The sequence below is a fragment of the Phasianus colchicus genome, chromosome 1, assembly GCF_987193195.1.
Source record: "Phasianus colchicus chromosome 1, bPhaCol1.hap1.1, whole genome shotgun sequence".
NCBI lineage: Eukaryota > Metazoa > Chordata > Aves > Galliformes > Phasianidae > Phasianus > Phasianus colchicus.
In genome coordinates this window covers 78177514-78204783 of record NC_143436.1, presented here as the reverse complement: position 1 = coordinate 78204783, position 27270 = coordinate 78177514, and the positions used below count along the sequence as shown (strand labels likewise).

At 41.7% G+C, this 27270-nt stretch overlaps 1 protein-coding gene and 1 long non-coding RNA gene across 9 annotated transcripts in view; both read right to left on the bottom strand.

The window, feature by feature from the left end:
- The window catches only part of RIMKLB (ribosomal modification protein rimK like family member B), a 45054-nt gene extending 18448 nt beyond the window's left edge, over window positions 1–26606 (bottom strand). The window contains exons 1-3 of one of the 8 annotated variants that reach the window (XM_090148541.1): window positions 26375–26606; window positions 19631–20101; window positions 11395–11615 (exon numbers count right to left, since the gene is read on the bottom strand). In XM_090148541.1, coding sequence (XP_090004667.1) covers window positions 11395–11569 — 175 coding nt within the window. In that variant the 5' untranslated portion in view covers window positions 11570–11615; window positions 19631–20101; window positions 26375–26606. The other 7 variants (XM_090148551.1, XM_031611535.2, XM_090148549.1 and 4 more) reach the window with 7 other exon arrangements.
- LOC149919759 (uncharacterized) lies at window positions 2974–7410 on the bottom strand. The gene is made up of 3 exons (XR_016470232.1): window positions 7338–7410; window positions 4882–4976; window positions 2974–4260 (listed from the first exon to the last, which is right to left on the bottom strand). It is a non-coding gene; the product is annotated as an uncharacterized LOC149919759 (long non-coding RNA).
- Window positions 26607–27270: the final 664 nt, after the last annotated feature.

Below are 27270 nucleotides of genomic sequence, written 5' to 3'. Positions count from 1 at the left end.
TGAAGAAGTCTTACCAATCTTAGTAATCTTTGGACTGTAAAGGTAGTGCTAAATCTATCAATCCCTATAAATTCATAAATACCTTTACCTACTTTTTCTTTGTGCTATAAGCTCAAAAGGTCTTTGTCTTACCTGCTCGGAAATTAGCATCTGCTTAACTTAAAGAGACAAAGACTACTGAAGGACTGTTGATCTGACCACAAAAAAATGACAAGAAACTGAAGCTTTTTACAAGCGTTTAGTATTACAAGGCTCAAATCAATATTGCACAGATTCCTCTAAGAAACTCCTTTAAATATTTGATTACATTTTCCTCTGCTTTACAGGAACACAATCAGAAAAATCTCAACTCCAAATGCCACCTTTCATTCATTCTCAGAAATAGAACTGTCATTTACATTCACTCCTAAACTCTGCCTCTAATTATTTAAAAAGATCAAAAATTCTGAAAAGTTAAATAGTTGACTGTGCATTACATGCCTTGGACTCAAGCAAAAATAGAAGAGAAATGAACAACTTTTTAGAAACCACCATGAGAAAAGGCTGTTGGACAGTCAGGTAATACTGTAGTTGAACAACAAAGAGAAGTCACTCTAAACTGCCGCTGTAGCAAGTACCATTTTCCAGCCCTATGTAATCCATGCAAATTATTCACTAGCACTCACTGCACCCACTGGTGAGCAGGCAAACATCATATATGAGCAACAAAGCTATTCTGTTCCTTCATTCAATTTGATTTCTGCAGGTACTGCATAATGAGCTCACTACAGGAAGCGATCAATACAAATGTCAGTGCAACAAACAAGCTTGGATCACAGCAACAACAGCAATCATCTGAACAGCTTAAAGTGTTAGCATACTGCCATTCTGAGACTGTAGAATTATACACAGCATGTTTTTTTGTTCTACCTGCATTTATAGTTCCGTGATCGTTATCCTTCCTTCCAACTTTGTAAAAAGTTTATCAGCCAGATTTCTCTCTTTCCAATTGTCTTCTTGTTCTCCTGTCCTAAATTAACAATACAATCCCTGATAACTCTCACAGTGCTAGGTAAGAAAAAATTAGCAGCAAAATGCTACTAAGGCCTGATGCTAGCCTCATTCAAGCACAACAAACAAGCAAAAGCACTGAAACACATAGTTAGATATATAGCATAACTATATGTTAGGTAAGATGTATGGAGAACATAGGTACTGTACTCTTTCACCTCATCCACAAGGGGAAAGGCTTGAGCAGAAGAAACATCCTCTTGAGCAACACCTGGTTTCACAACTGCTGCCACACGAAATGCTATGGCATTTATCATCCCAAGATCCTTTCTGAAGAATGGAGATTGCTGAAGAGAGAAATTCTCTCTGACAAAGTAGAGGTAGACTATCTTTGTCAACAGATTCTATGCCGATAACAAGGAGGGATTTAAACCATTGTCACAGTGCAACAGTGACCAGCTTACAGAAAACCAGTCTCAGAGCTCTGGAAAAGTATACCCAAGAGCATGATAGCCAGGAGCACAGTTTCCCTGTAAAAGCAATGCAAGCAGATGATCATCTTAGGCACTGGCTCATGCATTTGTTCAGTGTGGGCAAAAAAAGGAGGAAGGCCACATACAGAGGAAAAGGTACAATCTCACTGGGAAGCACAGAAATATGACTGAATACTTTGCATGTCTGGAGTGTTGAAGTGAATAGATAAACACTCTCGCAGAAAGACAGACTGTGAATGTGAGGAGGAAGGTGTGTACTCCACACAAAGAAGCACATAATATACACGCAGCTTCGCTCTGCATTATAGAACAGATGCAACCTGCAAACACACTTGTGGCTGCATACATACTACACCACTTTTTTTTTCTGTGAGGATGGTCAAACGTTGGAGCAGATTGCCAGAGAACCTAAGGTGACTTCATTTCTGGAGATTTTCAAAAGCTACCTTGATATGCCCTGAAGAGTGTAATCAAATGTCAAAGCTGGATTTAACTTTCAAATTGATCTTTGTGTGACAGGTTGGTACAAATTTTTCAGTAAAAATCTATATTAATCTATGATATTCTGCGGCATTCTCCCATGATTTGCCTGGACTTTTAGGTGGCTGAAAGAACATGGCATACAATCCACAATGCACTCATCCACAGTTCAATTGTAGGTACAATGGGAAGTGTCCTTTCTTCCAATCCTATCTATCTATGAAAAAGTTCTCCAAACTGAAAGTGCCTCCCTTTACAGGCATGACACGAAGGGATAAAACACACAGCCTGATTTCCCGATCACAGTGAAATTCAGAAAGCAATTTAAGAAATTCAGTCATAGGTACAGGTAAACTCTGCCTGGAATTTGAAAGGGAAAAACAAAAAAGTGAAACTTTTTTTGTTAAGCTATAAAGGAGTAGGAAAAAAAACCCACGTAATCTCACCATTATTTCTTCTTTCTGGCATAAACAGCCATCCAACAATATTCTACAACAAAGAAACATACAAATAAATACAAGACACTGTCACTGGCACAAATATTAGTCTCTTTTAGGTCTTGAGTTGAGCTTGAGTCTGGTTTTGTGCAGAAAGAGCTACTTCAATTTTTTAATGATTTTTAAGCTACAACTACCACAGTCTGTCTCACTAGGAATAAGCAGACACAGCAATAGACAACCCATACAAATTATATTTAAAATTTTAATCCCAGTATAGAATATATCTACAAATAACATCTGTGTCAGGGAAACAACACTCAGCAACACAAGCAGGAGAACGTGATACGGAGTCTTCTGCCATTATCAAAAACTTTCTTTGCTGAGAAGGTAAAGGCATGCTATAGGAATGAAATGCACTCCTCAGCAACATTAAACATAGCACAGTTTGATTTGGATGGCTGTACTTTCTATAAGTGATCTGAAAGATACATATGTTTGGTGCAAGAAATCCTGGAATTTCTGGAAAAATAAAGTTCAAGATCATAAAAACTGACTGCATCTAACTTGTCGGTCTTAGTTGCACTAGTAATCTCTTTCTGCTTACATATTAAAAAAACACTCATATTAAAAATTCCACTCAAAGCACAACTTCCTGACTTGGCATAGAAATAAGTAGTTCATCCTGCAGATCTGTCTTGTCCGTTCCTCATCCAGGAACAGACTGTCCAACACAGGTATCCGAAAGTAATGCACACATGGACACACACACCACTGTCAAAGTAATGCCTCCTGTTTATTTTCAAGGAACCACAGCAGATGTAAAGAGCACAATAACACTATCTCATAGAGCAAATTCTCAGCTTCAAAATACTATTTTTCAACATAGTCATTGCCAGTATCTATGCATTTTCCCCAGCTGCGAACAAGAGCCTGCACACAACACTCATAAAAATATGCACTAGTGGAGGTGACCCACTGTTTCACAGCTGCTACGATAGAATCACTGTTAGTAAAAGTTAGTGATGCAGTCCATCTTTCATCAGCCCAAACAGATGGAAGTCAGAAGGCACTAAATCTGGACTACATTACGAGTATGGTAGGGCAGTCCAGCCAAGATTCACAATGTGTCTACAGTCTTCAAACAGTCTTCAAAAGTCACCAGTATGGGCACTGGAGCTCTCATGTTTTCTTCTCTGGACTGACTCTGAAAGTTAGAGCCTTCAACTTAGTCAGCATCATGATGTTGAGGTCATAGTTGACAGTCTGTCCAGGCTCCAGGAAATCTGGAAAGATCACCTCTTTCTCATCTCAAAAGACATCCCACACCACAGTACATCTTGAACTTCTTTGTTCAATGAGGAATTCACATGTCACCACTCCATGGACTGCAGTTTTGATTCCAGCTCATAGTAGTGGCCACACATCTCATCACCAGTAATGGTGTGATCTAGAAAACAGTCACCTTTAGCCTTGTATTGGTTCAATAGGTCCTGACAAACTTGCATATGGTGTTTTTTTTTCTTTTCCTACATGAACATCTGTGGGACCCACCTGCCACAAACTCTGCAATATTTCAATGTTGCCACCATTGTTTCCAATGCACTGAAGTTCATATTCAGCTCTGTACAAGTTCTCTGGTCATAATATTTTGATTCACATGAATGAGCAGATCAAGATGCTCTTCATTTTGTGGTATGACTGCTGAGCACGCCAGCCTGCGCATGCATACATTATATATATATAAAGATATGTAAAAACACACAAGCACACACGCACTTAGCTGAGGATGCTCTTTACAATGAAATATGGACTGCATGGCACCTCATAAAACGTGGAATACTTGAGAGCACCGAAATCTATTGAAAGAACCAAAAAAAAGAAAAGAAAAATTACTCTTGTAATAGAATAATCATAGAAACTTAGAATCATTTGAGTTGGAAGGGACCCCTAAGGGTCATCTAGGCCAACTTCCCTACAATAAATAAGGTCATCTACAGCTAGATCAGGTTGCTCAGAGCCCTGTCTAGCTTGATCTTGAATGCCTCTAAAGACAGGCATCTACCACATCTCTGAGCAAACTGTTCCAGTGTGTCAATACCCTTCTCATGAGAAACTTTCCTTACATCCAATCTAATTCTCTCATTTTAGCTTGAAACCATTTCTCTTTGTCCTGTCACAACAGATAGTGATAAAGGGTCTGTTTCCCTTTTTTCTTATAGCTCTCCTTTAGGTACTCAAAGGCTGCTATCAGGTCACCTCAGAGCCTTCTCTTTTCCAGGCTGATCAGCCCCAGTTCTCTCAGCCTGTCCTCACAGGAGAGGTGTTTCATTCCTTGGATCATTTCTGTGACCCTCCTCTGGTTACAAACCAATTTTTCAAGTCTGCAGTGGAAGTAATGGTTGCTGTGGCTGTTGTTCGTAGCAGGAAACAGGCCAACTCTGCAGTGCTCAACAAGGCACCTTGCCAAGGCCACTTGCCTCTGCTGCATCACTCCCAGAGCAATTTGCTGCACAGTGCATGAAACGCTCCTACAGTAAGGTACACTTCTGGACTACCAAGTGCCAAGGGACTGCTGAAACAGACAGAAGGAAGAAGAGGTGATTATGTTCCCTATTGCGTGATAGAAGACAATCTTCAAAGTGACTTAAAGATGATTCATAACTATTAAGACTCTTGATACCTTAATATAAGAACTATTTTGTAGATATGAATGCCTTTATCACTGATCTAGCTGACTGAGTACTACTCTTACTGTCACACCGAAAACTCAGGTTCTTATTAACTTTACCCTTCTTCCCTCAGCTTTCTATTACATATGTACTTTGCAGAAATCTTTCAAATATCCTTATTTCTCCATTGTTTTTCAATGCGATCTAACCCAGCATGGAAAAAAAAAAATCAAAAACTACAATTGTTTGTTACTAGTTTAGACCAAATTAGAAATGAAAGATAGATGGCATGAAATGAAAAACAGATTATGCAATATTAAAGACTTAAGCTACATGGCTGATTAATATTGCAGATTTCAGATCCACACAGGAAATTCAAATACCTGAATAAGCACACCAGTAACTTTTATATGGTTAAAATAACGTGTCTTCTAAATATTGTTGTTTAAGCACATATCTTGATCACTTGCTCTTATATTCCCCAAAGAAACCTCACAAAACTCTTGATAAAAGTTCACATTCTGTTATATGGTGTAGGACTCTTCAACTAAGCCCAGTATCTATCTTAGTTAGAAGTTCACAAAAGCAACTTTCATCTCAACTATTGTCCTTCGCAGCACAGTATCAAAAAAACATGGTGATTTTAAACAACTACAACAAAGGAACTGTTGTTATTTCAGTTGTCTTAAATTCTGCTAGTTTAGCTTTATTCAGGTAGCAAAGAATTTTAATGAAGATGTTTTATATATTTTTATGAAGGAAAAATGTCACCTAGGCAGTCCTTCATCAACCATTAGTTCTTAAAAAAACTGCTTCTCTTCAGATTAAGGTATGTCTGTGGAGAACATTTCAGCCAAGCCCCACAGGTGACAAGAAAAAGAGCATTCAACTCAGAAGGAGAAGACAACCACTGAATCAATTTTGTCTCTTTCCCAGTAACATTCATGCTTATTCTCTATAGGTTTCCTCCAATTCACTCACAGAATCACAGAATCACCAATGTTGCAAGGGACCTCCAAGATCATCTGATTCAAACATCCACCTATGACCAGTATTTCCCACTAAACTACGTCCCTCAGTACATCTAAACATTTCTTGAGCATCTCCAGGGATGGTAACTCCACCATTTCCCTGGACAACTGCTTGACCACTCTTCTGGAGAATAAATTTTTCCTAATATGCAACCTGAACCTCTCCTGGTGCAACCTGAGGCCATTCCCTTTAGTCCTACCACTAGCTATGCAGGAGAAGAGGCCGATCATCTTCATCCATTGAGGCTACCTCACCACAACCTCCATTAAGATAGTTACAGAGAGCGATAAGGTCTCCCCCTGAGCCTCTTCTTCTCCAAACTGAACAATCCCAGTTCTCTCAGCCACTCCTCATTAGACTTGCTCGCCAGACCTCTAACCAGTTTTGTTGCACTTCTCTGAATGCACACCATGGCCTTGGTGTCTTCCTTGCAGTGACAGGCCCCAAACTGAATGCAGTACTCAAGATGCAGCATCATCAGAGCTGAGCACAGGGGAATGATCGCTTCCCTGCTCCCACTAGCAACACTATTTTTGATACCATCACCTCAGCCGAGCAATGCAGAGTGTCCAGATCCCTCTGGATGACCTTCCTAACCCCAGGCAGAGCAACACTTCCTCCCAGTTTACTGTCATCTGCAAAATTACTGAGGGTACAGGTCATCAATAAAAGTATGAAACAGGAAGGCCCAAATACTGACCCCTGGTGAACATCATTTGTGACTGGGTGCCAGCTGAATTTAACACATTCTCCACGCACTACTGTTCACAAGCTTTGGTCCTTCTAGATCTGAATTCCCCAAACCTGTGGATACCACTACGCTAGCAAACAAATATGAATTTTAAAATTACATATTTTAACAGGACTTAAGATGTGTGTCTGAAAATGTCACACTAAATTTGATAAACTGCCTACTACTTATTTCAAATTAATACAGGAACTACTAAACTAGACTAGACTACAAGCAATCTAATTTAATAACCTAGTGTTTTCCTCGCAGCAGTAAACAGCAAGTGTTTCAAAGGAACACACCAAACAAAAACAAAATTAAATTGATACTATCAAATATCCTGCCCATAAGAGAATTTGTGTTTTAAAGCATGCTTTGAATGTTTAATTATATTCACCTAAATATGAGACACTGCCTAAAAGAAGAGACTCTTTCTCTGCTCTAAGCATTAGAGGTAGCAATTCTGTTACTACAAAAAGCAGAAAGCTATTCCAGCAGAAACCTGTTAATCAGTTGAGCAGAGTTGATAGTGTTTGCCTGCACTAGTCCATTCAACTTCGACAAATGCCAGATCCTAAAAAAGAGTAGAGTATAAGGTCAACTTTTTTTTTGTGTCAGACGAGTTTATGTAAGGCATGAAAGGAAGCCCAAAGACAAGCAGCACCACCAAGGCTGAAAGAAACTGCTCCATTCAACATCAGAATTATCATTACACTAGCTTAGAATTTAGGAGACTTAAGCTATGTATCATATTCTGAGCCAGTCTATATCAAATCAGCTGCAATACCACCCGTTCTGCCCGTTCATCTACTTTTGCCCCCTTCCTGCACAACAGTGCTGTGTATTTGAGTCAATAACCATTTCAGCAGGTTCGACCCACCAAATAAGAACATTCCATGTTTTATGCAGCTGGAATTTTCCGCTGAGTTCCTGCCTTAGAGATATGGAAAGGAAGTAAGACTGCACAACTTGAGTAAGCTGGCAAGAAGAAACACTTATTAAGATCACTTTTGAAAATGTCTATGGCTTTTGTTTTATTTAATTTAAGCTCATTTGCACTACCTTTTTGGTAACAGTTAACTGTTTCCTTCTGAACACAAAGGAGAAACTAATTCTACACTTCTTAACTTGCATTTACAATCGTCTCTCGATTTCTGCAGTACTGAAGGCGCCTAACACGCAGATCTGAAGCTGCATACAGATCTCCAGAAGACTCAGATGGACCCTGGTGTTAAAAGTGCATCATGTATCCAGTAGCAGTAGAACAGGGAGGTGCTAGAGATGCTGGGAAATCCCAGCTTTTATCTGCAGAAGGAACCAGCAGAGCATGCTAGACCTGCACTGCTGACCTGCCTGGGTATCCAGCCACACAACACAGCAGTGACCAAGTTGCTACTGCTGTGATTGCCTACTGGATTGGATACATGGTAAACCTTATCATTTTCTGACATACGCAGATTCTGGAAGAGTCAGAGAGTTGCTGAAGTTTTACAGACTTATGTCTCTGGGCTCCAGTGATATTTATATCAACAAACTCTACTGCCAAGGCATATGCTAATTAATACAAGTACCAGGATTCAGTCTCAGCATGTGTCTCACTGTTCTACTAACACTTCATAAGTTAAGAAGTGTATTTACCACAATCCCTCTATGAAGCAAATGATCTCAAGCTTATTAAAGCACTATGCTGAATTTTTGGCCTCTTTATCCATTATTCCAACAATCAGCAAGACTACACAAAAATATCACTGGTGATATTTCATACAAAAATACCACATGCTGAAGTTTTAAAAACTTTATTTTTCAAGTTGTCTTTGCAAAGTTAATGTTCTTTTAACAGTTAAGAAATTGTCTAGATTCTAAAGGTCCAAATCACAGATCCGAGTATGTAAAAATCTATTACTTCATAGAATCACAGAAACATAGAATGACTTGGGTTGGAAGGGACCCCAAGGATCATCAAGTTCCAACCCTTCTAACAAAGGCAGGACCACCAACCTGCAGATCTGGTACTAGAGCAGGTTGCCCAAGGCCCCATCCAACATGGTCTTGAGCACCTCCAGGAATAGAGCATCCAAAATTTCTCTGGGCAGCCTGTTCCAGCACCTTACCACTCTCTCAGTAAAGAACTTCCCCCTAACATCCTATCTAAACCTTCCCTCCTTGACCTTAAAACCATTCACTAAATGTTGATTCCTCGCCTGTTTACAATCCCCTTTTAAATACTGGAAAGGGCAATGAAGTCCCCTCACAGCCTTCTCTTCTCCTGGCTGAAAAAATCCAGTTCCCTCAGCCTGTCTTCATAGGGGAGATGCTCCAGCCCTCTGATCATCTTCACATCCCTCCTCTGGACCCTCTCCAACAGTTCCACATCTTTCCTACACTGGGGGCCTCAGACCTTGAGTTGGTACTCCAGATGGGGCCTCACAAGGGCAGAGTAGAGAAGACTTCTTCTGCATGTATTTATTACCCTCTAAGTTCAAGCCCTCTACTGCCAAACTTTTAACATAAATAACAAGAAAACTGGGAGCAAAAGCAGGTATTATCCACTGAAGATACAGGCTCCTTATGAGGTTGTTTGTGTTACATAAAATTTCACACAATTTGGATCCCTCATAACAAAAGGTAACAAAAAGGGTACAGAATGCATTACCTCCTCAACTTTGTTATAAGACACCTTTTATTCTAGGCCAACAGACCAGCTTATTAATGAAGAAAATGAAACAAAACATCTGCATGTGCCCATGTGTCCTCAAGCAGAAATCTGTATCTATAATTGTGGACAAACACCGGGAAAAAGAAAACTGGAAAATTAAGAGGCACAATTTTTCATCTCTCTCAAGCTGGAAGAAGAAAAAACAACACAACTCCACAATAAGCCAGTCTAGATCAAACATAAGGAAATTTCTATCCACAGTTTCTCTGCATTTTTATCTCACTCCTTTTGAAAAAAGTTAGTTACTTACACAGTTTTGAATGAACACTTTGAATGAAAATAATTTCCTCTTTCTGCATTCTCTTTCAAGTCATTTCTTTAATTTTTCCCATTCTTGTACTATATGTTTCTCAGCAACTCCAGCTTGCATACTTTATCTTTTCTTCTTGCAATATTACATGGAAGAGAGCAGAAAGGCCCACAGTTCACGCTTGACATATTTAATTCTCCCAATACAGGCAGAGGACAGGAAATAAAAAACAATACTGAAAAGCTGAAGGATCTATCATGAGCTTTAAAAGACTGCAGCCACATTTCTGGATGACTGCCTTGACAGAACATACTGTCCAATCAACAGAATACTCTAGGCAAAAATATGTTCAGACTTTCTGACAAGAAGTTTCTCTGATCAGAAGGCATCCTGCAGTATTTCAAATCTCCGATAAAAATCACAGACATTTCAGAATAATAGATAAATTAACAAAAATAACAATACTCAAAGTAACAAAATAAATGTTTAGTAATGGAAGAATTAAAAATCCCATTTCCTCAAGCATTTCCGTTTTATGCTTGACTGATTCATGTTACAGTACAAATGCTGACCAAAGTTCTTCCCCAAATCCAATTTAAGATTTCTCTCCTATAAAAATTCCTCAACAAGGAACAAGGCATACAGTAATGTGGCAACCTCTTCTTCACAGTTGATTATCTGCATATTTTCTTCCTACACAGAATAATCCTAACACAACCTGCAGGACCGTAACTCTTTCCTCTCCCCCTTGAGTGATATACAGTGAAGAGGAATAGAAGAGGTAATGGATGCAAGAACATTGCATTCCCCTTCCTATTGGAAAGCCAAACTAAAAAGCTGTAAAAATACAGCATTACACAGTTTGACAATGGCATTAATTTTCTATCTAAAACATAAACTAAAAAAAATCAGATTACTTAACACTTTTAACACACCTTTATGTTTTGCTTTTTATTTTTAATTACCTCAGAAGAAACAAGCTAGTAGTAAAATAGAAGTGTCATAATTTAACTTAAAACTGTAAGTTGAAATAATGGTTCAAATTATTCTGAGGTGCACACTGTATATTTTAGTGTTCTTTTCTAAATACACACCCACAAAGTAGCATTCTTGGTTATGTCACATTACTACTTCTAGTTCGCTAACAATTTGTACTGTCCACTGAAAATCCCTTTTATTTCAAATGTGATTGGTAACTTGGAGCCAGAACATAAACCAAAGAAAAGAGTTACCTAAAACTCTTAAAATATGATCCATAAAATTAAAAGTATCCACACAAAAACAAAACTCGGTAATTTTGTCTTAATTTGAAAATTTTATAGTCCTTATCCAGGAATTAATAAGCTAAAGCAAACCTTTTCTCTGTTCTACAAAGGGAAGGCAAATGCATTTCTAAAGCAAATAGGCAAAGTTAATATATTTGACTACCACAATTAATGCTGAAGAATATGGTATCTTGTGCATCTGCATTATTTAGATGACATATAGGTAGTCTGCCACACACAGAATTCATAATCAAAAAGTACATGTTCCACTTTACAATCTTTTTGTAAGCATCCTTTCAGCACATTCCCAGCCTTAGCTTATCCTCACCAAGATTTCCATCCTCGACTGTAAGCACCACTTCATCCATCAGCAAGGCCCGGAAATCCAGCTCTTCTTCACAGCACTTGGCCTTCAATGCTCTCAGGATCTCCTGCTGAGGGTAATCTTCTCTGATGCGACGGTCTGTTAAGAACCACAATCTGGGAGCAACTGAACTGCACATCTTGGACTTTTCTTGCAACCTTCAACGTTTCTTTTCAATGGAACTTCTAGATGGTGGAGAAGATGAGACTCTGTTAGAGTACACAGGCTCCTATTCATGTTCCCCACTGTCCTGAGTTCTACCGCTTTTGTACAAGTCAATCTTTTTCAAAAGATTTGCAACCTCCAAGTGGGAAAGTAATGTCTATGCCTAATCTGTAATTGAAGTAACAATAGAAATAAATCCATTTACACTCAGTGTTACTTACTAAATGCTAGTCTCAGCTCCTACCCTAGTTTCATCCACAGTAAATACACATTTTGACAATTACTGGTAGCAGCAGTACCATTCTTCTTTCCTGACAGTACTAAGAGGCATGAAAACATTTTGAATGGCCATCTTTGAAGACAAGAATTCCATCTTTTAGGGTAATTCCTTACAACTGTAAATAGCTCAGCTGCTTCCCTAAGTACCATTAAAACACTTGTGACAGAATTGATATATCCTTTACAGTATACAGAAGACAGATTACACCAAATCTTTATAATAGAAAAATATCTCAGACAAAAATGCATTAAAACCGAAACTTCCACAGTATTATTTCAAGACTGATTCACTCTTACAAAAATTTCACATCTACAGAGAAATACATTTGATATTAGCCAGAACGTTAGTGGAGAGCCAATGGAACAAGGAACACCAATATAATTATAAAAATATTAAACACTAAATATACGTACCCAAAAGCAAAATTAAAGATAGTATCTGCAAAAGGAAAAACAACCTTTACAAATAAACAGCACTTACAAATATACAAAGCATGCTTCAAATTAGAGAACTTCAATGATATCAGAAGTGATAAAAAGCAAGGTGGTGTTTCCCTTGATTTGAATAGAGGACTTGGGTTGCTTTTTTACTATATTTGAAAATATTTTAAGAGCTGTAAAACAACTAAAGGTATATGGATGGACCAAAAAAAAGCAATTGTTTGCATTAAGCAAGGAAACAAACAAACAACAAAACAATAACCAGGAAAGCAGCATGACATAGAGAAAAAGAATTCTGGAGAAAACCAGAGCTGTTTTCTGCCACACATTTTAAATCTTCCTGTTAAATGAAGAGAGAAAAAACACTTTTTTCACCAGTACAATTTACCTGATTTTTAAACAGAACTGAACTGTGGAACCAAAACAGGCAGTTTTCTGGTAGTCCTAATGACAAGACATGGTATCAGAAGATACAAGCGCAGACGACCTCAGGTATACAACTACCTTCACTTAATATTTCAAAGAATTTCCACTAGGTATTTTTTCTGTTGTTCACGCATGAAGCTTCTGCAGCAGGTATTGAGGCAAAAGAGTCATTTTATAATCACAAGAACAAACTCATTTGTTTTTAAATTCAAAAACACATTCTCTACTAGCAAACCTATTTCTTAAACAACAACGAAGAAATAAAGTTTTAAGTGGTCACTTTTATTCCTAGTACCAAGAATCACAGTGGCAAAAAGCCATCTCTGAATACTCCACAACTAGTTTTCCACAGCTTTGCTGAATCAGAAACAAAAATAAAGCCAAGGGAAAAAAAGTTCTTCCTACTAATAGACTGAAAGAAAGCAGAAGCTAGACAAAGCAATCACAGATGCAGACCAGTCCTTGAGAGCAAGCAAGATGCTCAAATGACAGCAGGATAAGGAATATTTGGTCCTCCCAAGGAAAAGAACACAAGGGGGAGTAGACTGTAAAGCATATCTTTTGTACACCAGTTGTTTGGTTTTTTTTCTTTCAAAGCAGCTGAAAGTGAAAAAGACAAGATGAGGCTTGGGCTAGCAGCAGCAGACAACTGACAGATCCTGCCTCACTTTTGGCTTTCTCAGTATGGTAGTTCACAGAAAACTTTCTGGCTCTACTACATCCCTAGGTAAGAATTCGAACAAGATATACTTTTCAAAACCTGCACCATTACTACACAGTTCAGAAGGTTTCTACCCTTATTTCATTTTTGCATCAACAACTGGCAAGAAAAACAGCACAACCTACCATCTCTCCTTTGAAAAGCAACAGTAGCTAGCAGGATAGCATAACTCATCATGAAAAATAATCTCTACAGAACACAGAGAACATAAAAAACACACTAGATAGAATTTCTGATTATAAAAAGAAAAAAAACAGAAGCCATAACAGATCATCAAGTCTATTGGTTGGTATGTTTTTTCCCCTTTCTCTTTCTCCTCTTGGTACTAATACTAAAATTGCTAAGTATTTTCTCACCCACAATGTTCTCCCCATTTTCACTTGCTATTAAGCCTTGATTTCTTTGCCTCCTCTCAACACAGACCTCCTCTCATTTTTCTTAAGTCTCTCTTCTACGTGGCCACATCTCTACATCCTTAAATCTACACAGACAGCACCATCACCTCTCTGACTACCATTTCAATGCATTCTTTAAAAAAAAAAAAAACGCAGAAGGGTTAAAAAAAAAAAGAGTGAGAGAGGGTCAAAAGCACGGAGGTGGGTGGGGGAAATGGAGAGCAGGAGAGAGAGGGAAAATGGAAGGGGGGAGGGTGATAGAAGGACAGGGAAAACGGGGGGAGAGAGGGTGTGGAGGAAAGAGCAGAAAGTGTAAAGGAAGGGCATGGGGGAAAAAGAAAGAGGGACGGGAGGGCAGAAAAGGGGAGGATGGATGAAACTGCAGGAGAAAAAGAAAAATGGGAGGGGAAGGAAAGGATGGAGAAAGGGAGGGGGGGACAGAGGAAAACAAAGGGGGGTGAGGGAAAAGGGAGAGGGAAGGGGGAGGGGAAAAGGGAGAGGACAGAGAGGGAATGAAGGGAGAGAGGGGAAATCAGGGAGGGGAAAACAAAGGAAGAGGAAAACTGAGAGGGATGGAAGGAGAGGGAGGGAGAGAGGAAAATGGAGGGAAGGAGGGAGGGAAATAAATAAGGGAAGGAAGGCTGGGGAAGAGGAAGGGGAGGGAGGGCAGGCGAGAGTAGAAATCAAGGAATGTGTATGGTGACGGCAGGCAAGAGTGAAAAACAGGGAGGCAGACAGGAGGGAGAGAGAAAAAAGAGGAGATAGGGGGAGAGAGAGAAAGGAAAAATGAGAGTGGGAAGGAGAGAAAAAAGAGAGGGAGGTAGAGAGAAAGGAAACTGGGAGTGAGGGAGGGAGACTGGGGAGGAAAAAGGGGAGGAAGGCTGGACAAGGTAAACAGGGAGGAAGGCTGGACGAGCAAAAAACAAGGAAGGTGGGAGAGGGTGGATGAGAGTGGAAAACGGGGAGGGCAGGAGGAAGAGAAGTAAAAAGGAGAAGGCGGACATGAGGGAGAGAGGAAAAAAGGAGAAGGCAGGTGGGCGAGCAAAATGGGGTGGGCAGGTGAAAGCAAGAGAGAAAAAAAGAAGAGCTGGAGGGAGGAAGGAGAACATGGAGAGAGGGATGGAGAAAAAAGGGGAGTGCAAGGCATAAAAAATATGAGGGCAGGAGGAAGAAAAAAAAACATGAGGGAGTGAAGGAAAGGAACAGCAGGAGCAAGGGAGAAGGAGGGAGAGGAACGGTGGGAGCAAGGGAGAAGGAGGGAGTGAGGGAGAGCGAGACAAGAAACATGAGGGAGCAAGGGAGAGAGACAAAACATAAGGGAGGGAGGGAGGGAGAGAGAGATGGCAAGGGAAAGAGGGGGTGAGGAAAGGAGGGGGCAAGGGAGGGAGAGAGAAAGACAAACTATGAGAGAGTGCGGTAACAACACAGAGGAGGCAAGGGAGAGAGGGAGCTCGAGGAAAGGCAGGAGCAAGGGCGGGAGGGTAAGGAAAGGTGGGAATGAAACGAAAAGCAGCATATGCCTGTCTTTCCTATGAGTTTTTTTTTTTGAGGAGCTACAGCATCGTGAAGAATTATCCAGGTATCTTAACTATCCTGTTAAAACAAGCAAGCCAATCCAAAATGCCTTGATCTGTATTTATCACTTTCCTAACACTTTGTCTCACTTCTTCTGAATCTTATGAAATTTAATAAATGTACGTATCAAGTATCCTATTTCATCATAAGGCAGGTAGGAAGCAACCTTAAGCCTGCAGATAAAGATTAAGAAATTCACTTGAAAGCAAGCTATAAGACTAGTCAAAGCAGAAACAAGTAATCCTAACTTTAGAATCCTCTTAACCAACACCAATTTTTTTCCACTAGGATAAATATCCTCATCACTCTTACACTGTGTTCCCATGAATGGTCTCTATCTACCAATTTCAGCCTGTCCTTATAATCTCTACTTTGATTTCGTAGAAGTCTCGTGGAACACAAGATCTTCAATTTACACTACTGGGTTAAACCTCCTAAAAATCCCTCCCACATTTTTAACAAAATGGTCTGTAAGAAGAAAGCTTGCCTTATAGTCATATGCACAAGAGCATTATGCTCTTGATCTGGATCTGGTTTCCAGTATTTTTTCCATGAAAACCAACTCCACCGACTTCAATCTAAAAGCCACAGCCTGATACAATGCTGGGTGTGCATGAAATATTTTCTGATCCATGTGAATATCAATTGCAAAGTAAGCACAGTACATATAAAGGGAAGAGCAGATGTTTGAATGTCTTCTACAAGATGAACAGTTCAAATGCTTTTAACTTTCAGTAACTACCAAATTTAGAAAATGTAAAACGAGAAAAAATAGACTTAACTGCATAAAACAGATTACAAGTAGAACAGTGGCATCTAAGCTCTACAATAGGAAGCAAACTCTCAGACTAGCCACGCAGTCACTGCTGCATCTGCTTCAGAGAGATGCTGAGTGGAACAGATTCTTAGCAATTTATGAAGAGAATTGATGGAACTCCACTTCGAGCTGCAGCATTGCTGCATTGCTTAAGCTAATTTTGGCATTCACACAGCAGTTTCTTCTTTTGCCCATCATATGCGTATTTCCTCCTGCATTCCTCGAATCTGTAATATACCTTTTGCAGCTGTTGTAACAAAAGTAGTCACCGTGCTTCTTTTCTACTTTACATCATAGCAGAATATATCATACTGGCATAGCAAGGAATTCATCAATCATATCAGCAGTCCAGACAGACTTGGAAACCTGAAAACCTCTCTTTTTCCCTTGAAGGAGTCTCTTCTTCACACAAACATACTTAAGACCTGTCTCCACGAATTAGAGATTTGGTCTCCCTTGCCCATTTAGTCCTTGCCCTACCTTCAACACCAAAAAGCTAAAGGGGAAAAAAAAAAAAATGTACTAGTTTCTTTTTGATCGTGACATTTTTTTTCCCCAAAGGCGAAACAAGGAATCAATTGTTAGGATATACTAATTCATTTATGCATTATTGGTAAATGCGTGATGTTCAAGGTATCTAGTTAAACAAAAAGATTGTTCTATGTCCTTTCTATTCAAAACACAAATACTCAATACATTTCTATATTAATAAGCTTTGGTTGTTTCTTCCCTATGGGAATTACAAATGTTTTGCAGCATTAGAAATCAATGCTATTTAGTATTATTTATCTCAACTACTTAACTTGTAATCTGATGTAGCCCCCTTCCACTGCCCACAGTGATCTGAGAAACAAGTTATTGGAACAATTATTATCATCAACCCCTCCCAGAATCACCTCTTTTTTAGACCTTGTCCAAGACACTAGGCTTCAGTTACAGCACAGCACTGTGCAGCTAACAGATTATGGGTTTCAGCAGTTAGAAAGGTAAAACTTAATCTTAGTTTTAGCATACCATTAGGCAGACCTAATCCCTACATTTTAGATAATAATAAAACTCTCAAGGAAGTTGAGAAGGTAAGAGCAAAAAAGTGACAGTCATGACTGCCATGGGAAATAGAGAAAAAGGAAAAAAATAACTCCAAGCACTCATCTCACCATGAACAACAGTGCAGTCTCACATTTATCGTTAATACACACACCTCACTCGTTTTTTTTCCACAGAACAGTATTATTTGAGTTGGAAAAGGGAATTTTGCTTTACTTTTTATCATGAATAAGCTAAGAATTGAAATTGTGCACATACTTCCAATAAACTAATTTTCTCTACCATGACAGCAGTTACTAGAATGCTATTTAGGAGGCTACACCTTAAGATGATGAAGGCATAAGAACACTCAATTGATACTCCTAAGTTAGATTAATGGTGGTACCACAAGGTACAATTACAACGAAGAAGTTAGATACAACTATGGCTATTCTGAAAGTAATGCCTCTTATTTTATTACGTTGGCCATCAATGTCAGAAGCAGATGGTGGCGGTATGGCAGTAGAGGTTGAATTTTCCCACAAATATTCCATTATATTTTGTTGCTGTGCAACAGGTGGCAACTAAGGGACAGTCTATCAAAATGATATCTGACATGGAAACATGAGTGAAGCAAAGGTGCATCACTAAATTCTTCCTTACGGAAAAAATTACACACACACACACGTTGCTTGCTGAATGTTTCTGGAGACCAAAGAGTGGATGCTAGCACAGTGAGGCACTGGGCAATGTGCTTCAGCACTCGTGACAGTGGGTAACCTCCACTGGTGCAGATTTTTTACAAGTGCTACATTCAGGCTCCTGTTCATTGCTGTTGAAAATGCAGCTAGTTGTGGTGTAGAAAGTGTTTTGTAGTTAAGAATTTTCACTATCAAATAATGTTATTGTGCTCTTTGTATCTGTAGGGGTTTCCGTGGAAATAAATAAAGAGGCATTACTTTCGGAGTGAGCTTTATAGATCAGTTAATTAGTTAACTAAGGACTGTATGATGGGTCATATGCTGCACATGTGTCATATATGTCTATCTCACTCTAGTGAGGAACATAGAGCATTATTCCCCTCACTCTAGTGAAGAGAATAGAGCATACAGGGATAGCAGGTCTAAAAATGGTTCACATTTCTTTCAAGCATAAGAACAATTAATTCTGTTCCCCACAGAGACACCAGAATAACAGTTATCTAAAGAAACACTTAAGGAAATATTTATGATTGAATATAGAGAGAAAACTAACATCTTAAACCACTTCTAAAATTGCTTTGTAAAAATAAACCCAACATAAATCAATTCATTCCTGACACTGCTCCTCCATGGGGATGCTTAAAGACAACCTCAAGAAAAATTTCTATTTTGCCTACCAGAGACTAGTTTTCATAAAAATGCCACATAATTGTTTGAGCATCTTTGGAGAGAACTGATTTTTAGAAGTGAAAAATCTGAAAAGCTAGCATATTTATTTAAATACATTTTATATAATATATTGAGCAGCTGCAGTACAACTCATCAAGCCCTGATGCATTATCATCCACCCCTGAATATACACACTAGAATTTAAAGTCACTGCAAGCAGGTAAATCCCAAACACACCTCCCTGAAATCACAGCCCAGTATTCACCTCCCTTCCAATGCCAGATTTGTAGACTGCAAGAGTCATGGGATATGGAAATGTATTAATCACTCTCACTCTTTTCCAGTACAATCCCCCCACTCCCTGTGACTGGCAAATGCATTCCTTATGGTGGCGCTCACCTGCTCTTCCCTACCTTTGCACTGAGTAGTGTTAAAGATGCTAGTATAGCAATCCTTCTAGGCACAACTGCCTATAAAACGTGGGCATCCACACCACCAACCTTTCCTCACGTACGTTCAAGCATGCAAGTAGGCGGTAACATTCTTCATTCACACACCCCAGTGTCCTAATCTGAAAGGAATAATCTGCCCTCTTCCCTCTATACTACACAAGGCAACATCAGCTGGTCAACAGTGGTTACGAACAGCTCTCTCCCCACTTCAAATCTTAGTAGTTTTGTTTTTTTTTGTCTACAACAGGCTCAGATTTTTCACCCCCCTCCACTGTGTGCACACATCCATGCAAATAAAACATTTATTTCCTCCCACATCAGCTGTTTTTCTGAAAGAGAGGTTCTTCCATCTCTGTCCAGGTACCCCTGCGGTGTGGTACCGCACACTCTGCTCCTCCTGATCTGTATATGCAAGCCTGTTCACCCTCCTCCCTTCCCCCACCCTACTCTCAGTCTGTGCATGTTTCTCCTAGTGCCTGTGGTGGGGGAAGGGAGACATGCAGTGCATCAATGAATGGACTGAAAAGACTTACCCGAAATTGGGTGAGGAACGAGCAGAAGACAAAAAAAAGATGCCAAAAGATAAGCGGGTGCTTCCTTCAGTGTGCAAAGTGCTGCTTCAGTCTTGGCTCCTTTAACGAGGTCACGTGTCTCCGTAAGCACCCCTTTTCCTGAATCCACTGTTACTCAAAAAGGGCGGGCAAGGAAGCCTCCTGGATGCCTCTCTACACTGCACTCCAAATATACAAATAAAGCTCCCACAACAAGCAAAGAATAACGTTCTCCTGGTACTATAACAGGTAACGTCTAGCTGATGCCTTAAGGATTAAGGTAGATTTCTGTGGGGTGAGGGGGCCTAAATTCCCAAGCTGTACTCCCCTATGGAAAAAGAGTGATAGGAAAGAGGAAAAAGATACTGGCGGAGATCAATAGTTCTGTATGTAATTCCTTGTGTCTCAACTTTCTCAAAACTATATCTTAAATTAGTCTGAAGACACCGACACCTAGGAAAGAAAGAGAAAAATCCCTATTAGACATAAACATACAAAGACATACAGTAAACAAATTTCAAAGGAAGAGAAGGCATTATGCAAGGCAACAAGCAGAACCAAAAGAAAAAGATCTGATTAACCACTTACGCAAAATGTGCAACTTCAAACAATTTCCACAAATACAATATCACACACACCCATTTTAAGAGGGAAGGAAAAAAAAAAAACAAACTTAAGCAGTTTGTTCACTTACTGAGGAACGTGTACTTAAAGATAAATCTGGATCTACATATAAAACATGAAGAATTGTTTTAAAATCTAAGAAACACATTTATGCTTATTTGTGGGACTCTCTAAACACCACCCCCCAGAAGAACATTTAGAATTCAAATATGAAGACTGCAGAAAAGTACATTACAGGGCAGAAGAATAATCCTACACATTAGAAGCCCCCCTCCAACAGAATGAGTCGCTTATAAGCAGAGGCACCAAAAAAAAAAAAAAATCAGAAGCTGTTTAAATTACTGAATTAAAGCATAACAATTGCACACTTTTAAGATGGATATCCTGGTAGATCCTAAGCCATCAAACCACCAACATAAAATTAGTTCTTTAAACGTAAAAAAAAACCATTAAAAAAAAAAGAGAAGAAACCTAGTTGTAAAGATTTCATTTTAAGTCTCAACAACAGACACACACTCCCACCTAAATCACGTGAAAAGCTGTCCCCAACAGAGGCAGGTTTTCGCATTCGGGCACAGGGGAGCGATTTTTGCCCCACCTCAGTGGCTGCTTATACACACCAGCGCGTGTGTGCACGCACAAGGCGTGCAAGAGAAGGGTGTGCAAGCACGCAGAGGAAAGCAAGACGCGAGCAGACCTACCCCAACACGTACATGCGGAGCACGATCCTACCACAGAAAGCGCGGCGTACGGGACCCGCGCCGCCTTACAGCTGGGGAAGCACGAGGTGCAACCGCCCACCTCGCACAGAAACACCCTGTCGTGAAGCCACCGAACCGGTGCCTCGGCTGGCCTGCCCGCAACGGGCGCGGTTGGAAGGCGCGGGCAGGTCGCAGCGCTGCCTGCTTCGGCGCCCCAGGATGCACAATCACCACAGGCACTGCGCTGCGCGAGGCGGCGGGCGGAACGATCCCAACCCCCCCAGGCACAGAGGACCCCGCCCCGGGCTCACATCCGCTCAGCCCGACATCTCACCCACCCCGTGTGCTGCAGAGCTCGGGCTCACGCGGCCCGCACGCCCCGCCGACGCCCGCTTCAGCGCCGCCCGCAGGGCCGATCAGAGGCCTGGGCAGGCGGCGGTGCGATGAGGGCTGCAGAGAGACTCGCCCCTTCCTCCCCCTCCTGGCGGACAGCAGTCACTCAGAGGCGCGGTCCTAAAGGGGAGTGGGCTCAGCCTCCGCCTTCTCCCTCCTCGGCCTCCCTCCTCCCCGCGGCTGGGGAGAGAGGACGGCCCGGGCCGACTATCGCCCGCACCTCCGCCCTCGCGGTCGCCGCTCCAGCCAGAGACCGGGAGCCGGCGCCTCCCGTGCTCTCTCCCGCCGCCCGACTGACGGATAAATTGAAGCGGCGGCGGCGCTAACGGCCGCGTACGGCCGGGACGAGCGCAGCGAAGGGTGAGGCGGGGCGCCGGGAAGAGGCGGGCGAGGCAGGAACGCAGGCCGCGCGCTCCCGCCGATCGCCACGCGCGCACCCCACAGGCGCAACGGCCGCCACTGCGGTTGCCGCACCCGCACGGCGGGGCCGTCGCCCCGCCCCGTAAACGGGCACGCCTGTGGCGACTCGCGCCGCCCCGCGGCTTCCGCGGCCTGGCGACGACCACCTCCGGTTAGCCGGCTTCCCCTTCGCTACGCTTACGTCTACGCCGGGCCAGAAATGCGGTCTTAGCGCGCTCGCAGCGTTGCACCCCAGGGCAGGGCCGAGACAAAAAGAGCTCCGGCAGTCGTGGCGCGGCTCTGCCCAGCCTCTCCCGCAGCTGTGCGAGGCGCTTCTAGCCAGGCTGCTGCGTTCCGCGCCTCCGGCTGCTTGCTCCAGGGGCGGATGTGCCACTATCACCCTGCCGCTGCGGGGTACGGGCAGCACGCCGCAGGTTAAGCAGCAAACGTCAGGTGGCATGACAAAACGTATGATAACTATCGTGCTTTTCGCGGCTGCTGCTTTACATGGTACCTAGAGCCAAAACCTTTGTCCTTCGTACGGCAGATAAACGAGTGACATATCCCACACGCTACTCGCCGTGCATCATTATGTTTGACATAACCAGTATGTCACCTGGGCTGCATCATCCCATATTGCTATCGTTTGTCTAAAATAATAACTGCTGGCAAGAAATTAGTATGACACATTCAGTGTGTTAACCAACACCATGTTTATCAGTTTCTGTAGCACACCTACTCAGCTTCCTCCATACCACACTACAGGACACATATTAGCACATATTAGGAATGTTTCACGGTAATTTCACTGCCCCAAAAATCCATGCCGGTTACACTTTGATACAGCATACCTGATGCATCGATGACCCTTTCTCTTTCCCATCTCTGGAGTGCAGCCCCTTGCCCCCACCAGGGTCAGCCAGAGCTGATTGTCCAGACTCATGCCCAGTTGCATTTTGAGCATCTCCAAGAATGAATGCTCCACAATTTCTAGGATTTGACCACCTTCACATTAAAAATAATTTAAAAAAAAAAAAAAAAACACTTTTAAATGGAGTTTCTTGTATTTCACTTTGGGCACAATGAATGGACTGCTCACTGAGTACCACTGAACAGTCTGCTTTCACCTTCACTCCGTCCCTTCATGTATTTATACATAGCAATGAGATCTCCTGAGCCTCCTTCTCTCCTCCAGTTTTGCAGAATCTGTATGTATGAGATGCTCCAAGTCCTTATCCACCGTATCTTAAGTGGACCCTTTGCTGGACCTGTTGAATATGTCCATGTCTCGCATACTGAGGAGCCCAAGAATGGACAAAGTAATCCAGATGCAGCATCACTAGGCTTCAAAAACAAGACATATTCAACTTAATGTCCTGATCTTATCCTGTAGGAAATTCTTATTCATCTAACTTATTAATCTTTGGATAAAACACACAACATCTGTGTCTAAGGAAAACAGCATATATATATTGTTTAACAGGGTGTTACACTCTGAACTTTACAACTATGGGACATACCCACTTGGTCAAATGTGATGCTCGCTAACACTCATTCTAATAATCTAGCAAGTAAACAACCCGCTCTCCTCTGCCTTCTAAGAACTAACCTTAACCACCTTAATTTTACCACCTGAAAGGCTGACATTTACATACTCCGTGTTTCCCCAGTGTAATTCGTCTGCACTTGATGCATCCAGAACTGTTTCAGACTGGCTGTAAAACCTGCAGTTGCAGGATAAAGATATGCCATCCAAATCTCTTATGCAGTGCCCTCTATATTTAACTGACACAGTGGGATTGATTTCCACAGTACTGATGTATACATCCCTATTACAGAATGTCCTAAAATCTGATGCAATGTTCATTCAGTCATATTGCAGAATGATGTACCATAGTATCATGCATTTCTGTTTTGTTACACCTGCTGCAGTGTTACAGCTGATACTTAAAACTCCTCAACACAAACACCACTGAGCATTTTTAAGACTGTGTACTGAATATGGTATGTACATTTGTTCGTTTTGCTCTGCAAACATGCTAGTTCTAGTCCCCAGACTTCAGGCATGATTCAGCAGCTCTTCTGAAAACTTTCTGCCTAGTGAGTAGGCAATGGAAAAGGCTACCTCATGGATGACATTGGTGGCTAGCATCCCCATTTACTCAGAACATCACCAGAAGCACTGCCTTCCTCTATACTTAAGTGGCTTGCCAATATTTCTGGCTCCTTAATAGTCAGTCTATGGCTGCAAGCCAGAGACCACTTCTGGATTCCAAGTTCCTATCTGCCTGACTCTGCACAACAGTACAGGAAGAACTCTACTGCTCATTTAAATGCCAAAGAAAACTGCTTGAGAGAAGGATGCAATTGTAGGCAACTCCCCCTGCGATAAATGAAACACAAAAATGCTGGACAGTATTTTTTTTTTTTTACTTTTATATTAGCAAAACAACATATTCTTTGGCAGAATTACTGTATTCTAAGCTTTGTGGATTAGAGCTTACACATACTTCAAGTTCACATTTTCAAAAGCTCCAGTTTCATGTTGTGAGGTGCAAAGGTTTGTCTACACATAGAATTTACTAACAGAAATCTACTGTGGTATTACTACTATACTGAAAATGTGTGTAACCAAGACACATTTAGCAGGCATGTCAGAATAAGAATTCTTCTATATTAATGTTTGCTGTTTTAAAAACAATATAAAGCAAGAAAAGAATGTGCACATTAGGATTTACATAGCTATAAATATAGTGATGTATAGCAGATACATAGCAGATTTTTTTTCTTTTATATTCCCTTAAGCAGACAAGCTTTAAGGCAGGTGCCTCTGTGTCCCAGATATAATTAGCTCATAGAAAGAACTGCACAGCTGGGAAATTCTGTAATGTAGATTTTAGTACATAGAAATATGTGTTTGGTTATCACACATCTGAAAGAAAGGTGTTCCACAAGTACATGAAAGACACTCAACTTGCTGGTACTAAAACATATCTCAAACTGTTCAGGATATTTCATATGGATCTCAGGATTATTAGCAAGAATTTATTCCACCAGCTAATATTTGCCTTCTCAGATCTCTTGCATGCAAAATGCAGTCACTGATTACCTTTACTATTTTTTCTTGAGCTGCTGAAGTTCTAGTTGAACTCAGGCACAAACTTTTTTCATTGAACTCAGGCACAAACTTTTGAGTTTGATGGAATCAGTTGAAAAAGGAGGTTGGTTAACACCTCTCTAGAATAATTTCCCATCATCTAGAATCTTAAGTCATTTTGGAGGGAGTCCTCAAATTCTTTTGCTATTTTTCTAAAGCACAGAACAGATGAAAGCACCAATTTACTGCTCAGAATATTCTCACCCAAGAAATGCCCACTGGTGCAGAAGTTTTTGAGGTATTTTTTTCTAAACAATTGTTACTGCAGCTGAGTTGTAGGTATATATATATATATATATTTTTTTTCCCAATGAACATGAGATCCCTAATTACCCACAAATCTGTTCTTAGAACAAAGCTCTCACTGTTTGATAGCAGAAGGAAAACATTTGCTTGCACCCTCAATGTCAGTGGACCAGAAGACTGCCTAGTTTCTACCCTACACGAAATAAACTGTATTATCAGCAAAGAATGGATGCCTCCACACACTAAGCATTCCTGACGCCCTTGAGAAATTTTTCCCATGCTCTCTGAAATGGAGGACTAGTCCAAGGCCTTAATGTATGCAAAATCTGATTTTACTGTTGATTCCATGAAACATATTTTGTCATTGGGTTTACTGAAAATGCAAAACAGCTGTTTAGTTCTGAAGCCAAAGTCTGCAGGGCATAATTCCCCTACTGACATCAGAAAGTTCCATATACAGTCTCTGAGTGCATGAGATTGTGATGAGAAAAATGGTAAAAAAAAAAATCTAGCCTGAAAAAGTTGCAAAACCTTATTATTTATATCAATTTGCTTAAGCTTGTATGTCACCAGTGACTGCACTGGCTACAAATTTGGCCAAATCTTGCAGCGGTGTTTCTGCTTCTCACTTGGATGGCTAAGTAATAAATAAAAAATATAAGGCATGGTAAAAATGCCTTTGTACACACGTGAGTGCTTGGGTTCAGATGTGGACTCAGATGCTCCCATGGAGGGAAACAATTTTTGGACTGTCTTTCAATGAGAAAATAGCTATATCATTCTTGTTTCACACTAGGTAAGATAAGAACTATACAAAATCATGCAAAATGATCTTGAATTTCACAAAACCACAGTTTCTTTTTGGTTCCAACTGTTATACTAGTTCTTGTTCTGAATAAGCTACTGTATGACAGCAGAAACAGAGAGACTGCAGCCAGGGGAGCAGATTCACAATGAGATGAGTATGCCATCAGCTCCAGGTTCCTGATGCAGCCAGCCGCTTTCAGCTCCAACCTCTGGGACCAACAGCACCACACATCCCCTTGAAGGGCAGAGCATCTAGATTTGCGCACTGACCCACACCACACATAACCCACCCTCATTACACCAAGCCTACTGCTGCCTCCCGGCACATCCCGTCCGCAGCCCCCACACCGAGGCCCACACTCCCAACTGGCTGCCCTTTCCCCATTGGCCGCACCACACCTCGTTGCGCGCAGTGCTCCCAGCGAGTGCGCAGCATTTCTTCCCGCAGTAGCCGCAGCCGCGGCAGGCAAAGGCGGACAGCAGACCAGAAAGACTGAGGTGCTGACGGCAAGAGCCGCGCGATGCGCGCCCCGGACTGCAGGCAAACACAGCGCGACGGGCCTCGAGTCCGCGTATGCGGCACACGCCCTGCCGTCAGCGGAGCACGCGCGCTCATACTCGGCCGGGCGCGAGTGAGTGGAGGCGTGTGGTTGCGTGCGACTGCGGACCGCCCCTGCGAGCGGTCTCTCCGTTGTTAGCCTGCTCCGCTGGCGGTGGCAGCCGGCTGTAACCAGCGGCGGTGGCGGTCGGTCTGCGGTCTCCTGCTCCGCTCCATTTCCCCATCGCGTGAAGGATCGCTGTCTGAGCTCAGAAAATGCTTACGCGGCAGAGGCGCGTTACGGGTTGGGACCGGTGTATAGGAGTTACTCGTTTGTTCCCGTTTCTTACGCTTTATCTATTTCCTCGCTTAGCGGTAGCGAGGGAGCCAGCAAGCCGATCAGGCGGGAAATAATTCCTGTGGTGTAAACGCCGAGGCGAAATAAAGGGCAAGAGAGGGACTGAAGCCGTGGAACAATTCTTCCTGAAGGAGGAGTGGGAACCCCGTTGTGCCCCAGTGCCTGAAACCAGGACTGGGGAAGCCCGAAGAGCCGTGCTGAGGGGGCGGCGGGGCTCGTGCTTAGAAAGCGCCGCCCGGAGCTGGCGGGGGAAAGCGTGCATCACAGTGATGGGTAATGGAAAAGGCAGGGGCTTCTGCTGCCCTCCTTCTGGGCATGGTCTGTGCAGAAAGACACAAAGCAGCTCAGGCAGTTATACACGGGAACAAAGGAGCGGATGAATAACAGCTGGTAGGCTTC